Raw genomic sequence first — 17,433 nt, forward strand, 5'->3', positions numbered from 1 at the left:
TTGGAGCACAGTGTTTTTAGATCAAGCAGCAGTGACGGCGCGTGGACAGAGCTCACCACGAAGGGTCAGAAGTCTATAGAATAACTTACATTTGAGTGTTTCTGTGGGGACAGCGCGTCAACGTGCGTCCACGGGTGTCCACGCGTGTCAGCCTTCTATCCAGATGGATCCTCACAATGATGTTTGGCTCCCAGATGTAGTTTCCTTGCATGTTCCTGTTAAATGGTGGCGCTTGCTGTAATGCTACTGTGTGCTACTTGCAGGACTGTTTTCCCTCAGTGTCCGGGCCTGCCTATCTGTACGATCTATTTCTGGTGGCCCACCCAAAGAGTCCGTCCATCTTTTAGAGCACTGCTTCACCTGTGATGTGATTGTCTGTCAGCTGTTGAATATCTTGAAGTCACAAGGAAGTTAATTTCCCCCTGCATGTGTGTGTGTGTGTGTGTGTGTGTGTGTGTGTGTGTGAGTGAGAGAGAGAGAGAGAGAGAAGTGAGCCTGTGACTGGAGAGCAGGGACTGATTCTAATGGGCGACGTGTTTGAGAGTTTGTAAAATTGATGTTTTTTGGAATCGTCGGCCTCCAACACTCACGGGGCTTTCTGGATTCACCAAGACGTCATGATGGAGTGAAAAGTCTTCATGAATTCCAGGCATCTAACGGTGAGTCACTGATGAACAGATGATGGTTTTTGGGTGAAGTGTCACTCCCTGTGAGTCTGGGGTGACCAGCCATGCACAGGAACCTGGTCTGGGACTTGAAGCCTTTCCTGACTGACAGGCTTCTGATGGGTCCGACTGTAAGGAAGGTTTAGGTTATATCAGCTGAACTCCACGAGAGAATGGTGTCACTCTACGTAGACTGGTTCCACTTTTGTCCGTCAGCTCAATGTGAATTCTTTGGCTGTCCGTTGCTGATGGAGCTGGTTGTCTTGCAGCTGGGTAAAGACTACAACTCAACGCCTGCCCCATATTTAGTTCACTAGATGTGTCAATTGTCTGTGCAAAATGATTTCCTTGCTCCTGAAAGCCAATCTGATAACAACAAAACATCCTCTCCAGGCCATTCAGAGCTCGTCATCTCAGTGGTGAGAGCCAGCCTTCATGTGACGAGGAGCTATTGTCTCACTCTGTGAAACCGGCCTTTTTCATCGCCTCCCTCATGTATTCACACATGAAAGAACTGGTTTGGCGTCCACGATTACACACCTGCTGTGCTGCAGTGTCTGTGTGCACACCTTACCTGGGCTATCGCATGTTAGCAGCCACCACATGAAACTAGATGCAGCGTTGGATTGGACTTGTTTTCTGAACAACACAGGAAAGTGTCGGGTTGTGTTCACTTCCTTTACACAGAAGAGGAGTTACATAATTGCTTTGTGTGAACCTGCAGCTTGTTTGTTTGGCAACTGAAAACCAGGTCGGATATTTCAGGAGAAACTCTTTGACTGCAAGCGAACCTTCACTGTGCTACACAAACAGGAAAGTGAATGTGTTGGTTTGCATGGGCTTTTAAAGAATCAGATGATTTTCTCCTGCTGCCTTTGCTGCATTCATGCATCTACAGTTTAGTTCAATGAAGGTGTGCAGCTGTGGTTTCCCAATGTCGTCCTCTTTTCTTCATGAAACCTGATGTGTGATTGTGTGATAAAAAATGACCCAGAATTTGTGGTTAGTTGAAGAAACTCCACAGGTCGCAGTGCCACATTCCAGACAAAAGCACGTTTTCACTGCAGTCTCATATTTTTCTCAGTCTGCCTTTTGCTCCTCTGACTTGAATTGTGTAATTTTACTTTAATAGACCTGAAATATCAGTTGTGAGCTTTTACCAAGCGCAGTACTCGTGCTGTTGTGCAGCTGGAAGGGTAACGTCACTGTGCTGTTAGCAGCTGTTGTTGCTACACATGTTTGAGGCTCAGGCCTCGAGGTTTCAGCCCCAAACGTTTGGGCCTCTTCTGTGACCACTGCGTCTGTGGTATCGGTCCTGGTTGTGTGGTGTTGATCCAGGGTTTTTCAGTTCTGAGCATGTTGGTCCTCTCCCATGGCGCGGCTCTGGATGAGAGCTCTAACCGTGGCGCTGATCTCGCTGCGGTGTGTTTACGGAGCCCTGCGTGCTCACGTATTCATGTTCTCGTGGCCAAATGAGCCGATGGCTCCACTAAACAATAAGAGTCATTTCAAATGCATAGCTTTGAACTTTCAGGCAGACCTGTAGTGCTTGTGACCCCCCACCCCCCACTTCAGTACTTGTGATATTACAATGCATCAGTTTTATAGAAAAGTAGGGGGTTGGCGATGACTGGGCCCCTGTGGCGAGGTCTCATGCAGGTTATTGTTATTACAGGATAACACGCCAGCTGCTCCCAGCCTGACACGACTTGTTACTTTAGAGCTTTACTCTTCCACTCCGAGTCACGATCCCCTTTGGTGGACATTTATATTTCGTTTGATGCGATGAAAAATGTACATTACTACATTACTTTACCACCAAGAGGGTAGAGAGGCCGTTGTTGGTGATGATGTCAGGCGATCCGGTGAAGACACCTCAGGCCTCTTGTTTTCTCAACATAGTTAAAAAAGGAGCCAAACAGTAGTAATGTGTCATGTGTGAGCTGGTGTAGGCAGAAGAGGCAGAGTATGCAGCCGGCTACCCAGTGAGAGGGCATCTGGCTCGACTCGCTGATAACTCCCCCACAGACCGGCGTGAGTCAGGTGCTCGTGAAATCCCACTACCGCTGGAACAGGGACAATGAGTAGAAAATAAGAAGAGTGGGGAAGGAAAAAAAAAGATAATCCGCTTTTCTCCAGTGAGAGTTTTGCTAGTTCTGCTTTTGCTTCTCAAAGCTCTTTTCCTCGCTTTGGTGTGGCTCTGCCTCCGCGTGACGTCAGATTTTCAGTGTGATTTTCATCCATTCTACATTCCAGAGAGGCTTTGGCCTGGAAAAAAATCTAATTTAACACTCTGCAAGGGTAAAAAGCTGTCAAATATAGTCACAGGCTGTCTAAAAACAAAAGAACAAAAATAGAAACCCCAAAAAAAGAAAAACACTCTAATTTCCAACATTTTATGCTAAATGGTTCCAGGAAAGAGCCCAAAAGGTCAGCCAGCTCAGCTGATTTAAAGGCTAACACGCCGTCATTGTTTCCTCACGGGCAGCCAAAGGAACCTTTCATGTTACCTCGCTAGGCTATTTGTTTTTGCAGTGAACTCATTAATAATCACACAATGTTCTAATTCTGTGTTAATGGGGTTTGGAGGAGACTTACCCCCACAAACCTTTTGATGGGTTCGACTATGCAACAAAATGAACAGAATTAACAGGAGGACAAAGTGGAGTTCCACTGGCTTCATGTCAAAGTCCAGTCTGAGAGGGTCGAGGTTTCTGAGACGGCCAAGTCTCCGCTTGCTGAGCTGCTCTTTACCTGAAGGTAGGAGGAGGGAGTGACCAGAAATCGGCAGCTGAAGGAGGAAGATTTCACTCATTGTGCTACTTTGTGGCACCTCGGGCCTCCAAACCAGGACCAGACGTTAGCGGCAGACCAGAACAACTAAAACACGGCATCACCTCCGGGGCGGCGTTCACAGCACACACTCAGCGCTGCCTGGAATTCTGCAACTGTATGAAAGACAAACAATGCTGGTTAACAGTGGGTGGCATCAGCGTCCGGGGTATCACGGCTGATCTAGTAAACACCGCTAAAGGCTGCGTGCCGTGTCAGGGCGCCGTCAGCTGTGTGATCTGACGGGTCCTTGACTGTTTGCTGTGGCGTGGCTGTCCTCTGAAGTGAATTCTTGCTTGAGACTAATTGAGGCCCAAGAATTAAGTCAGCAGCTGGTTAAGAAACACGGGGTAAGTTATGACATCAATACAAATGTAATAAATGTGCAGTAGTCTGTCTGATGGCAGGGAGACGGCGTTCTTAACCTCAGCACAGAAACAGTGGGGTCAAAGGTCACAGACTACACTGGAGTAGCTCCTCTCTTGGAATTAGGAATACTAATTGTGCTGCTTGTGAGGTGTCTCACTCACTCTTATGTGACATGATACGGCTCAGCACGACGACGACAATGTTGTCTTCGTCCTCCTGCGATGTCAGCGAGGGCGGCGTCGGATCGCGGCACCAGTGTGTCTGTCGGTCTGTTGGTGCATGAGCCTGCTGGTCATCCGTGTCTGGAGACGGCGGTCTGTACAGTCCTCTAGGACACACGGCCAGTATGTTGTGCTATTTTGTGTCACTGCAGAAGCTGCAGAACCATAATGAGTGCTGGATGACCTGAGCGCTAAGTTGAACTGAGAAAGTCAGGAAACCTCGCCGGACCGAATGCTAACCCGGGTATAGCACCATCATGCTACACTGTAGGTACACTGAAGCCATATTGCGAGTTATTCTGTGTTACCTTTTATTGTCACAGTTACTGTTGCTGGTTATTTTGTCCCACTGACACTACAAGTTTTATGGTACAGCAGGTCAGCATCACGTGACGTGTGACTGAATGACGCTGCAGCAGGCTCATGATCTGACTGGGCTTCATAGTCAGTACGCCTCATCTCACCAGGACAGAATCCAGTCTTTACATGGAGTTGTTCAACAAAAATGAATTAAAAAACAGATGAATTAATGGCTGTGAACTTTAAAGCCTTGTCTCTAACGACAGTGTTCTGTGTCTCTCGTTGGTGCGTCCCTCAACTGGAACTGGGCAAAACCTTCATTGATTCCAGGTTCCTCTGCACACATTAACACCAGACTTAGAATCCAATCCTGGTTCAGATTTTAATTGTTAGTCATCTTCCACCTTGCAATCACCAATAAAATCTCATAATGAGAGCTGTGACGCCGCTTCATCCTCCTCCTCGTGTTGAAGATGAGGTTTATACGACACCACTAAGACACGAGAACCCACCTGACAGGACAGCAGGACCTCTGTCTAACTAACCTAAGAGAAAATGGAGCTGACTCACACTTCTGCTGTAGAAGAAACTGACAGCACATGAACACGTTACATGATGGTGACGATGATGGTGACGATGATGATGGTGGCACCAGCAGGACACAACAGAGACAGTCCCTTATGTTCTGTGCAGACGTGTACTTCAATAAAAGTGTTGTGTTGACACGCGGGAGCACTTCAGGCATCATGTTGACTGTAAACTCAGACCAATAGTTGTCTTTACTGTTATTATTAGAAACAAATAAATACAAGTCTGCACACGCAGCAACAGGCTGTCTGTCTGTCTTCACTCGGAAACAGACCTGACGCTGGGACCTGTAATTGTCTGGTGTATTCACTCTTATGGGAAAATGCTTTCTGGTTTGAAATGTGCACTTACATAACGGTGCGTTGTCGCCTTTTCAATATCCAATCGACGTTTGTGGAGTAAGCTGGGGCCTTTTGTACCTGTCAGCCACCTCTCAGAGTGGTAATGCCCGCCCACGTTCTCTCTTCTGCTGTCTGCCTGTAATACAGAGGCTGGAATAATGACCATACAAAACAATGTAAAATAGCAGCAGGAGTGGATGGTTTCATAATGCTTTAAATGATTTTTTTCCTGTCTAAATGATATTCATAAGTGATACTCTGAGTGAGGTAAAAGAGCCTGACTGCAGAACTCATTTGTCAGCACTGACACGGTGATGGGAGGCTCTGTTTTGTACACAGCGTTATCATGTTATGGTGATTGTTGATGGAAATGTCACTATAACCCTTTTCTGAACTTATGTTGGAGGAACTTCTGCTCGTCTGGATGAGTGCATGCATCAATAAAGTATGAGTAAGAAGTCACACCCCTGACACCAGAAAGGAGGTCTGTTCAACAAACTGCAGCTTGCAGTACCGACACTTTCTTATTTTCCATATCCTCCTCTCACTTCTGCTTCATATCATTTCCTATACACACAAAACAAGACACCCTCTGTGCCGCAAGCTGAGTTTCTGCCAGCTGAGAATGATAAACGCCGCCGTCTTCCTCAGCTCTGAGGTGACGCTGATCGATGCTGCTGTCATTAGAAGCACGGGAACTCATCCCCTGGCCCTACTTGACAATTCCTGTGAATTCAACCCCCCTTTCATCGTCTGCTTCAGAAATGACTCGGACCCATCCTCGTGGAGGCAGATCAGTCTGGTTTTGTACAAACGGGCTTTACCATCTGAGCTGGAGGAATTACCTGTAGGCGCTGCTCGGAGTCTGCTAATATCAGTATGCTCAGCAGGAAGGGGGTCAGACAGTCGCTGCTCGGGCCAGTAATCCATTTTCCTGATTGCCTTATTCTACCCCCACACTGGTAATTCAAAAGGAGACGCTATCTGACACACCTGAAGTTATTTCTTCCTGTTCAACAGAGAAAAAAGTGCTACAGGTGAGGGACAGGAGCTTGATTAGCTGGGCGCTATGCTAATACTGGCTTGTGATAATGGAAAAAGACCTTTCGAGGTTTTCTATTCTTTATTTGAGAGAATCCAGCTAAAAGAGAGAGCGAGGGGGGGGGGGTTCATATTCTATGCACCTTCTTATCTTAAGGCACCAAATTGAATAATACTGTCAGTAACAGCCGGCGTTGCTTTATGTATCGGTGCTTCAGATAGAAACCTTGCAGGCCTCACCTACGTACTCATCTGTAGCGCTGCAGTCGGCGTAACCATGACCTGCAGAGCAATCAATCATAAAACTGTTGTCAGGAAAATGTTTATTTATGGTGACACAGCGACTTCCTCGTGGCAGGCGCCTTTGGGAATAATCTTGTCCTTCATGGGAAAATCACGATATTCCAGGAGTTACTGAAATCCTGCAAACACAAAGGACAGGTATTTTCTTGTTTCACAGGGAAAGTTGAAATGATCATCAAGATGGATGGCGATGCAACATTGTTGTTGCGTGGCGAGCTGGAGCGCTTCCTGGATCGCCTCTAAACAAACAGATTTGAGTGTGTGTGTGTGTGTGTGTGTGTGTGTGTGGGGGGGGGGGCTAACAAGCTGCGTCACCTGACCTTCGTCTCCACGTCATCAGAGGTTCTGTCTCTAACTGCCGGTTCTCCTCGCTGCCTCAGCCACTGTGGGCAACACCTCAATTGTAAGTCATCTTCATGGGCGCTGCAGGTCAGCTCCTGTTGACGGGTCTCCATCAGGAGGGTTTATTTAGTTCTGTCAGGTTCATTCACATCAAGAAACAAGAGATGATAATGAGCTTGATTGTTTATTGTAGTACAAATTGGCGGTATGGCTCTGTTCAGAGGAGTCCCCAGATAATTTTTCATGAGCACCATGAAACAGGGGACCAGCAGCGTGAGGGAAGGTTCTCCCAGTTTAAGACTGGAAGAGCAAACATACCCCCGTGAACAGAGCAGCAACATGACATGGCGATCTATGCCATGTATACACGACAAGGTGGAGCTGCGGAGGTGGAGGGGAGCAAGTTGCGAGCAGGAGCAACTGTAGCAGCAGCAGCAGCAGATAGCAGCAGATAGCAACTGTAGCAGCAGATAGCAGATAGCAGCAGATAGCAACTGTAGCAGCAGATAGCAGCAGATAGCAACTGTAGCAGCAGATAGCAGCAGATAGCAACTGTAGCAGCAGATAGCAGCAGATAGCAACTGTAGCAGCAGATAGCAGCAGATAGCAACTGTAGCAGCAGATAGCAGCAGATAGTAGCAGATAGTAACTGTAGCAGCAGATAGCAGCAGATAGCAGCAGATAGCAGATAGGAGCAGATAGCTGCAGATAGCAGATAGCAGCAGATAGCAGATAGTAGCAGATAGCAGCAGATAGCAGCAGATAGTATCTGTAGCAGCAGATAGCAGATAGTAGCAGATAGCAGCAGATAGCAACTGTAGCAGCAGATAGCAGATAGCAGCAGATAGCAGCAGATAGCAACTGTAGCAGCAGATAGCAGATAGCAGCAGATAGCAGATAGTTGCAGATAGCAGCAGATAGTAACTGTAGCAGCAGATAGCAGCAGATAGCAGATAGTAGCAGCTAGCAGCAGATAGCAACTGTAGCAGCAGATAGCAGATAGCAGATAGTAGCAGATAGCAGATAGTAGCAGATAGCAACTGTAGCAGCAGATAGCAGATAGCAGCAGATAGCAGCGGGCAGAGCAGCATAGCCAGAAGCTAGCAGAGTGGTAGTTGAGGCCGGGTGACATTTAAGTTGAGAGGGGCCAATCAGAAGCAAAGGATTTGATCAGCTGATGTGGAGCAGCTGTAGATCACCTGATTGATCAATTTGCTTGATAGACGGGAAGCCAATAGCGCTGGACTACCATGGCCTGACAGAACTAACGCTAACGCTTGATTTTTGTGAACATTATTCTCAACAAATAAAAAGGATTTACTCTTACTTGATTATTTCTTCCCTTTTATTAATACATTTTCAATCAGTCAGGCGTCCAGTGCCAGTCCCAGTGTGTCTGGGATGTGAGTTGCAATAGCAGCTGGTTCCTCCTTCCACTTTCCTGGTTCTCCATCATAAATGTGTCCCCAGCCTCTGAGTCTGGGTCTCTTCTGACCTCTGAACCCTCGGTTGCTGGCTGTTATTAACAGTTTTTGACGTGATTCTTGCAAATATCATCAAAGCAAAGTTGCTTAGTTTTCTGATCTTCATTTCTGAGACCAAAGCACATCAGCGCCACAGGAGGACACCCTCTCCTGGAACCAGCTTGGCCTTTTTAGTTCAGAGCTTCAGAGAAGGAAGAACACCATCTAATGACATAAAATACTGTGAAGAGCAGAAAAGAAAACAAAGGTAGTTATACTGTTAAGAAGTAGATACTTCCATGACTTTGACCACTTACATGAGCTGAAACATCCCTCCCAAACCTCCCGTCTCGCCAAGTCTGAACGCAAGGCTACAGAGAGACACATCAAGGACTGTCTGAGCATCCATTTCAGAGGATTCAGTAAGAAAATGATGAAGTAATTTATTTTCAGGGATTCTCAGTGGATGCCTCATTGGGGCCAACATCCTTTGGCACGGTTGATAAGCTTCATCAGCCCATTGTGACCTCACTGGCCTCAGGGGAGCGGAAGAATCTAAGCTGCTCTTTCTGGTTTGGATGGAGCATGAAAAGTTGGGATACAACAAGACAGCCAATGTGCACTTGTCCAGCCAGGTGGGATCTTTTAGCCGCCTCACTCTGACCCACAGGCACGAGTCCAGAAATGCCGTGTCACGTGTGGATTGGCTAAACAGCGAGTCCGCCCCTCCTCCTGACTCATCCCTGCTACTTGTTTCGCTGTGACCAAGTTGAGACATGGAGAGGTGACGGCAGCACAGCAGACTCAGTTCCAGGTTAGTCAGGATGCTAGTTTGACATGTAGCCAAGTCCAACAAACCTGTCACCCTGTCATCCAGGCCCTACACTTTGTCTCTGCTTGCTCCGTTGGAGATAAGAACGAGACCTCCACTTAGCCTTGAATCTCAGATGAATCTGGACTTCAGCTTCAAGCTGGTGATTGACCGCTTGCTGGTTTAGGAAGTCTTCTGTGTTCATGACGTTCCTGTTGGGTTTTCTGGTCCACTTTACTGGTCTGGAGGACCTACTGACCCACAATAGGTGCCCCCATTGGCATTTCTGCAGGGTTTCATCCTCAAATGGTCGAGCAAAAACGCAAAACCAGGAACTAGGAGACCTCTCCTCTTCCATGGATGTTCTACAATATAATATAATTATAACAGGTAATTATTATTTAAAGTAACATTTTAATTGTAAAAAAAACACCTGTTCACACTTTTACCAGGGTGTATTTGGGCTCTTTGGGTTAGTAGTCCTATATCAGTCATGATGAGAGCTTCCCCTCCACTGTTCCAGCCTGAAATGTACCTTCGTAGTCATGTGACCTCTGACACCACAAATGCTGGGGATGGATCTTTAATGAATTTGCTGGAAAATATCAGAAAGTCGGATCTAAAATCATTCAGCATTCAGAATGGTGATGCTGTTATTATCAGGAAGTTTAAACTCACACTGCGATGGGTGAGATATCAAACTAATTGAAGCACTTTGACATTGGTTCATTTTAATAAAGTTCTGTCTTCATCCTCAGTGACAACGTACTTGATTAGATTTCAGGATCGTTCCAAGTATCAGTGTTACTGTCTGATTCAAAAGCGCAGAATTGTGCGGTGACATTTGGATAAAACATGAGAGACAAAAATATGACTGCATAAAAAATATTTTTTAAATATAAATTTAACATCTTGTACAAAACGGATACAACTGTTTGTTCATCGACGGCGTTCCAGTCTTCAGTGCTGGAGCACCAAGGACCAGCACTCAGGCCCAATCCGGCATGATGAAGACCTGGACGGATGACCAGGGAGAACACACACACACACACACACACACACACACACACACACACACACACACACACACACACACACACACACACACACACACACTCAGGTATCTATGAATGCTACAGGACGTTCACTTCCTGCCAAATTACCCCTCTACACTCTTTAATTTTATTCAGATTCAAAACAACAAAGCACAGTTAAGCAAATCTGGGTTGTTTCTGCTTGGTTATCTTGGGCTGTGCCGGGTCACAAAGGCAGTATAGTGATTTCTGTATATCTAATGGATGCAGTTACAGTCGCACACATTTAGTATTCGCTTCACGCGGCTGCAGTTGTAACCTGGGGGGTTGTTTCCTCAATAAGATTGTGACAGCACATTGAGGGGTCTATGAGGAGCTGCAAATGTCACTTTAGGCTTCCATTTAGCCTCATCTATTCAGCCTTAACCTCTCACTCTTCCCTTTGACACCCTCTGTGTATGTGTGTGTGTGTGTGTGTGTGTGCGCACGCGCGCGCTGGTCTCAGAGGAGCAAGTTAACCCAGGGGTAGAGAGGCAGGGAGGAGCAGCTGGAGATCCTCTCTCCCTTGGTTCCTGTCCCAATTAATTAGCATGGACATAGACACATGTGCATGCACACGCCTACATATTTATAAGTATACATGGACATGTACCGCTACATATAAATAAGCACACATATGCATTTACATGCATGACTGGAGAACATGCAGATGGCTATTTTAGACTTTCACCTGAGTGAGACAAGTGTCAGCTGTTCTGAGACCTTCCTGTTACTGCACAAGTGTAATGCAGTAATACTCTCTTCAGGTCTAAAGTACTTCAACCTGATTTATGTCCACCTCAGTCAGAGTTATTATCAGCTGTTATTGTGTAGTCATTACCATTGCAATAATTCCAGGTAATCATAATTATGTGCTCCAATGGCCTCGCCCTTGAATTAATTACATTTCAGGCTTGCCAGGAGGACACAAGAGCAGATTCCTGCCGCAGAGACAGAGGAGTGGGTCTCCAGCGTGTATCAGAAAATGAGTAGTCAGAGAGAGGCGTGTCTCTACAATATCTCCACCGTATGCTGTGTGTCAGTCCTAAAATAGCAACGTGGATATAAACTGTCACTGTTGTCTCTGTGCGTCTGACGTTGGGGTGTGTGTGCACGTGTCTCTCAGAATGTTCCCCTGTCACATTCATCTTCACATGCATCTGCAACAAATGCCTCGACAAACTGTCAGAACTGTCTCCCCCAGAACAACAGCAGCGATGGGCTGCACGAGCGAACCTGCTCACTCCTCGCCACAGTCTTCCATCATGCATCACGGCCGGTGGTTAGAGGGAGGAACCCAGTCCTGGTTCTAGATCTTGGCTTACTGAGGGAGCATCTCCTGCAGTAAGGACCATGCTGGCGTACGCCAGACTCCTCCCTACTAGCAGCAGGTGTCACAGCTCCTTAGCATTTACCTGCAGCGCCTACCTCAGGAGAAGAAATGCAGTGAGAGGAGGGACGGAAAAGTGATACTCCCATACTACTTGGAAGAAGGGTTTATTTCTTGATCTTAAAAATATATCCCCAAAAAGTAGAACTGAAACCAATGACTATTTGAATCTGTTTTGAAATCTAATCAATCAATCATGAGCTCAACAAAGAATCCAACCATGTCATGAGTTCCTCCTGGATAGCAAACAAATCCAGCAGGTCGATTTCCTGATCAATTCCAGAATCCAATCGATTCTTCCTCAATCTAAATCCAATCGTGCTGCCAAACTTCATCAATTCCATCTGCAACTGGTTTATCTGGAGGCAGGGGACCGTAATCTCCTGGGTGAGAGTAAGAATCCTCACACACTCTCTGGTGTGTGTGTGTGTGTGTGTGTGTGGACTACAAATGTAATGTGGTTACAGTGACTTGTGACATAACTCACGACAGGCAACATGACATAAAGAATCATGTTTTCTACTCTGGTGTTTCTCTGTTTCTTGCCTGATGTGCACCACTGACCTCAGCTAAACTATTTTCCTCTTCTGGATAATAAAGACCACAAATAAAAATACCTGAAGGATGATTGAAATGCACTTTTACAGATGGATACAAACAAATATTGCAGATGAGGAATCAAACAAGGTCATTTCAAGTTTTCAAATGAATAACTTGTTTTTTTTTTAATAAGTTGCTGGGGAGGGAAATTGCCAATATTCTGTCAACGTTTAGTAAAACTATTAACAATAACAACATGAAAAGAAAGCAAATTAGATGTTGTTCTTTCTGAAACACTGGCCTGCAACACGCCAGACTTCCATAACGCAGGTGCAGATCCCTTGGCGAGCCGATCCAGCTTTGGAAGGTCCAGCAGTGATATTCAGAAGTTCCATATTTCCGTTCAGCCTCAGTTTAAGCCTCCATCTGCATGTGATTAACAGCTGTCGGAGGGAGGACGAACTCGAGAGGAGCCGCCTATGGATGCTGCTGGAATGATGAAAGGACCAGATGAAAATAGAGAAACTACGTGATGACCAACAACGACGCGGTGAAGGGTCATGGTCATTAGAGCGGCTCCCTGCAGAGACTAAAGGAGCTGCTTTACCTCCACTCGCCCGCCTGAATCCAAATATTGGCTGATAAAAGGCTCATAACTGTGGGACGGGCCTGCATCAAATCACTGCTGTCAGCCTGAGCTGGTTAATCCATAATTACAGCAGGAATGCGAGCAGCACTATTAGAATAACGGCGATATGCTGCCATTTTCTCTGGCCAGTTGAACTTGTGAGAGAGATGCTGCTGTCAAAAGAATCACTGAGTCTGAAATGTGAATGAGCCGGAGCGCTTGCACTCCAGTCCAGCTAATGATATTGTCATGGTGGATTAACTTTCCTGTCCCACTGTTCAGCTCAGCAACAGTGTCAGGCTGGAGGGGAACCCAGCAATTAGCATTCTCACCAGAGGCTTATTAGGGCTATTATTCTAGTATTATATCTGTTTGGTACCTTCAGAACAGGTTCCTTATTAGCACAGCTCCTGCTGTGAACGTCGCCTCCAGATTATTGACTGTGACTGTCATTTTTTACTCCACGTTTTTCTGGGATTTCCCAGAAAAACGAACCGTGTACAATTCTGTCTGGGAATTATGTTCCGCCTGCAGGGAAACTGCTTCTAACGGGGTGACGTGATGATGCAGCGGCAGCATCCCCACATTAGCATGTTAGAATAGCACTGACTGCACTGGTGGTCCCTGCAGTGAATCGCTTCTCTTCTCTTCTCTTCTCTTCTCTTCTCTTCTCTTCTTCCCATTTGTATGAGTTACAGGGAAGGAACACGTCTTCAACCGCACCACAAATTACAGCTTCAGAAATGCACATTCGAATAAATAAAGGCGTCTCTCAAACAGATTAAGTCAAAACTGAACGTCCTCATGAAGAAAGATGCCTTGCAAAGCTGCTTTTGATGGTTTTGCTCATCGGAGTTCGTTTCTAGTTTACTGGTTATTTCAAGTCCGATTTTGGAATGAAAATAAACTTTAAAAATGCTGCAGCCAAACAAATACAGTGCACTTTTTGAACTGAATAAAGTAATTTGTTCATTTAACTTACAGGAGTACACAACTGGTTTACGTTTAAGTTTTAAGTTTTCCACCGACCTGTGGATTTGTAGCTTTACTGCTTACTAGCTATGACTTCTACAGCCACTTACAGCATCTGCTCTGTCTTGATTCGAGTACTCACTGCACCGCGTCCAGGCTTTGAGAACAAAACAATGCAGCTTTAATGATTTCTGCAGCCAGTTGTCATAATGACCATGAAGCTATTTTTAGAAAACTTGAAAAATGCTTTTATCAATGTAAAAGTGGCTTTAGTGAATCAAGTGGCTGAGTGATTCTGTTTCTTGAGACATGAAGCTTTTGAAACATCCCTGCAATAAGAGGATATGAAATTAAACCATTCAGAGCCGCACGCTGAGCCCAGCAGACGGCTGGAATGGAGAACATTACCTTTTCAGCAGGACGGAGCCGGGACACTGACAGAACGTGATGATTCCGTCTTTCGCAGGGAAAAGTCTGGTCTGCTCCGATCGTCTCAGATCTGTTTGCTAACTCACAGCATGGAACAGCTGACCCCCCAACAAGCTGGACCTCAAAATATCATGTTTAGAAGTAGTTTATGAATGGACGAAGTATTGGATGCAGCCAGATGTGTACTTTCAGCAGTCGTCTGGCTTTTGTCGAGTAATCTTCTGAGAAGCGGTTCTGTTGTTGTGTGGTTTGCGTGTTGGATTCCGCTGTCACACAACCACAGTGTCACAGACGTCATGTATCACCAGCGTGTCACTGGGATCTCTCAAGAGCTCATCAAGTCACATGACATTTTCCTCATGTTTCTGTCATGCTGCCGTTCTGGTGGCTGACAGCCCCCTGACCTGCACTATCTACCCGCCGGGGAAATGTGTGGATGACATAAAGAGTGACATTAACAAGAGCCATCAAGAGGCGTCGACAGGCCCAGTGTGAGCATTTGGCAAATTGCAGAGTCATGCAATGCCGTTGTTGCTGCGTCATCGTTCTGAACGTCACCTTAAACCACCTCAGGCTGAAGCAAGCAACAGTAAAACACCGAGCCCAGCTGATCATCGGCAGATTTATGTAGTTATGGGGGAATGTTGGCAGATTTGTGCAGATGCAGAAACTTTGTAGAACAAAACGCTGGAAAAATATGCTTAGAAATGGTGTCATCAGTTTTTGAAGCACAGCACATTCAGTCTCCATTGTTTGGAGTTTCATCCAGCACTGCATAGTTTGGCAGAGCGATGCAAAGTTTATATACATGAACTTCTAAAGCCCAACGCAATAAGGCCTTCAAGATACTGTGTAGTCTTGCAGTGGGTCAGACAGGGGCTGGTCGCAGCCGCATGGCCTTCACCGCAGACCGTACGTGTAAAAAAAGAGTTGTGTGGTGGATGAGTTTGTTGGTTGCTGACTCTAGCAACATTCTAACCTTCATGGTGTAGCCCTGTACGAAAATCATATAAATGACAAAAAAATAAGATAAACCGTTAAATAACATGATGTGTTAAAAAGTTCATAAATAAATACTGTTCATAATAGTTAAAAATGGTTAAAATGTGAGCAGTTAAAAGCATAAATATAATATGTAATGTTTAACAAATACGACATTTACAGTTAAAAGATAAATTCATACAAAGGTCTTTAAGCTCATTGAGTCTGTAAGGCGCGAGGAAGAAGCCGCGTTCTTGTGAAACATAACCTGCTACCTGTCAATCATTTTACTCGCTTTCTACCTTCAGACCTCACAGGCCAATCAGAGGAAAGTCACCGTGTAAGGGGTGGGACTAGTGACGCAGGTTAGTGTGGGGAGGAGTGAGCGCCTTGAGGAGAGAAACAGACGCCATCCACCGGGCGGCGAAGAGAGGGGGCGTCGCTGGTGTGGGGAGCGTCTAAGTTCATCGTGGAGGTCGACAACTCCTCGTCCTGACGTGAGCCTCTGTGTGACCTGCAGGAGGCGAACATGTATGTGTGTTTGTGCACATCTAACTGCTACAGTGGAAAGAGACTGGATGGTGCACGGTTAGCGACGTGCTAGCTCGCGGTAGCATTCGGTGCTAATGGCCTGCACATCTTAGCTTTAGCAGTGTGATATTTCTGGAGCTAAAGTAAAGCTAATGCTAATTCGACATATTGTGGCTCAGTTAAGATCCTATGCTTAAAGGACGCGGACACTGGAGGGAGAGAGACGGGTTTCCGACCCGTGGCCCTGCTGTTCCGCCGCCCTGTCCTGCTGCGTTTTCTTCTTTGTGACTTCCACCGCCACCGCCATTGCCATTACCACCGTCAGACCCTCACCCCATTCCCCTTCTGCCCCTACTAATAAAACCCTGGATTCGTGAGTACTAACACACACATGGACGTGCTTTTATTTTGTGCTCAGCCACTGCAATTTTTAGGTCCCACCGCACACAAGCTTCAGTAAACAGGCCTGCGACGGTAAAAGTCTCATTGAAGGTGTGTTTCAAAGGAGTGTGTGTGGGCCCACAGGTGAACTATGGAGTTTTGAGTTGTTGTAAATTAAAGAAGACTGTGTTGACAGTAACTTAAAGATTCTGAAAGGGATTAAATATTTGTTGTCAAGTACAAAAGCAAAAGGTTTTGTTTGGAGTGTGAAGTGTTTGTGCTCATAATTGAGGTGTTGTGAAGGTACTCTATTTGAAAGTAACTAAAGTAGGGGTTTCTTTTTAGTAAAAGGAAAGGTGTGAAACAAAGAAGAAAAAAGTTTATTTTGAAAATCTTTTTGTTCATACTGTGAATAACTGCATTTTATTTTTAGTTTGTGCTAAAATAATTGAAATTTCATTTCATCTTTCTGTCAGTAAATATCTGTGAGGGATCATTTTGCATTTAAAGTGCAGTGGTGGTGGTCATTATTCTGAAAAGTTGTATTCAGCTACAAGCAGCCCAGGCTCAGTGTGTTACCCACTCTCTCCAGCACTGAACTACTGGTCCTGGGTCCCAACAGGAAATAAACGACATCCCCATATTCTGGTCTCCTGCCACAACCATCGTGCCACCGCTGCATGTGGCGCTAATAAAACCTGCTGTTTGAATGTGAGCTCATGTGTTAGCCACTCCTCAGGAGGGCAGTGGTGACGTCAGTATACGGTTCCAGCGTTGGCGCCAAACTGCATCAGTACACCGTCCATCGAACGCCAAAGGTTTTAATCACAACAACCATAGAAGGGTTTCTCCGGCAGAAAGTCTGAACACTGACACGTTTCTGATGAACAGGGAAGAGTGTTTTTATGTCTGATTTCAAACCCCTGAAACAAAGTATCTGACCAGTTACAGATATTATTTTGTTAAAACTTTTTTAAATATCTGCTGATGCGTCAACAGAATATTTTGTTTATCGTTATCCTCAAAATCCAACATCAAACTCTGGTGTCAGTTTTTGATTAATCTAAAAAACTTTACTTGAATGGCCAAGTGAAGGTCCCAGATGTCTGACACATAAAATTAAAGAAAATGCGAGACGTTTGCGCTATGATGAATAAACTAAACGGCTGAATGAATCTTAGTCCAAAGCAGTTCTCCATTTCTAATTTAAGAGCCCGCGTCCCACAGGACGT

The 17,433-nt window shown here is 45.6% G+C and overlaps 1 protein-coding gene across 1 annotated transcript in view; it reads right to left on the reverse strand.

The window, feature by feature from the left end:
• Window positions 1-10,002: 10,002 nt before the first annotated feature.
• kcnj5 (potassium inwardly rectifying channel subfamily J member 5) overlaps window positions 10,003-17,433 on the reverse strand; it is a 49,476-nt gene continuing 42,045 nt past the window's right edge. Inside the window, exon 4 of the mRNA XM_086215433.1 lies at window positions 10,003-10,291. Within this exon, the coding sequence (XP_086071559.1) occupies window positions 10,050-10,291 (242 nt within the window). The 3' untranslated portion in view covers window positions 10,003-10,049. The remainder of the gene's footprint in view (window positions 10,292-17,433) is intronic.

This window comes from Aulostomus chinensis, chromosome 10, assembly GCF_037954235.1.
Source record: "Aulostomus chinensis isolate RoL2024-O1b breed Wild chromosome 10, RoL_Achi_v1.0, whole genome shotgun sequence".
Classification (NCBI taxonomy): Eukaryota; Metazoa; Chordata; class Actinopteri; order Syngnathiformes; family Aulostomidae; genus Aulostomus; species Aulostomus chinensis.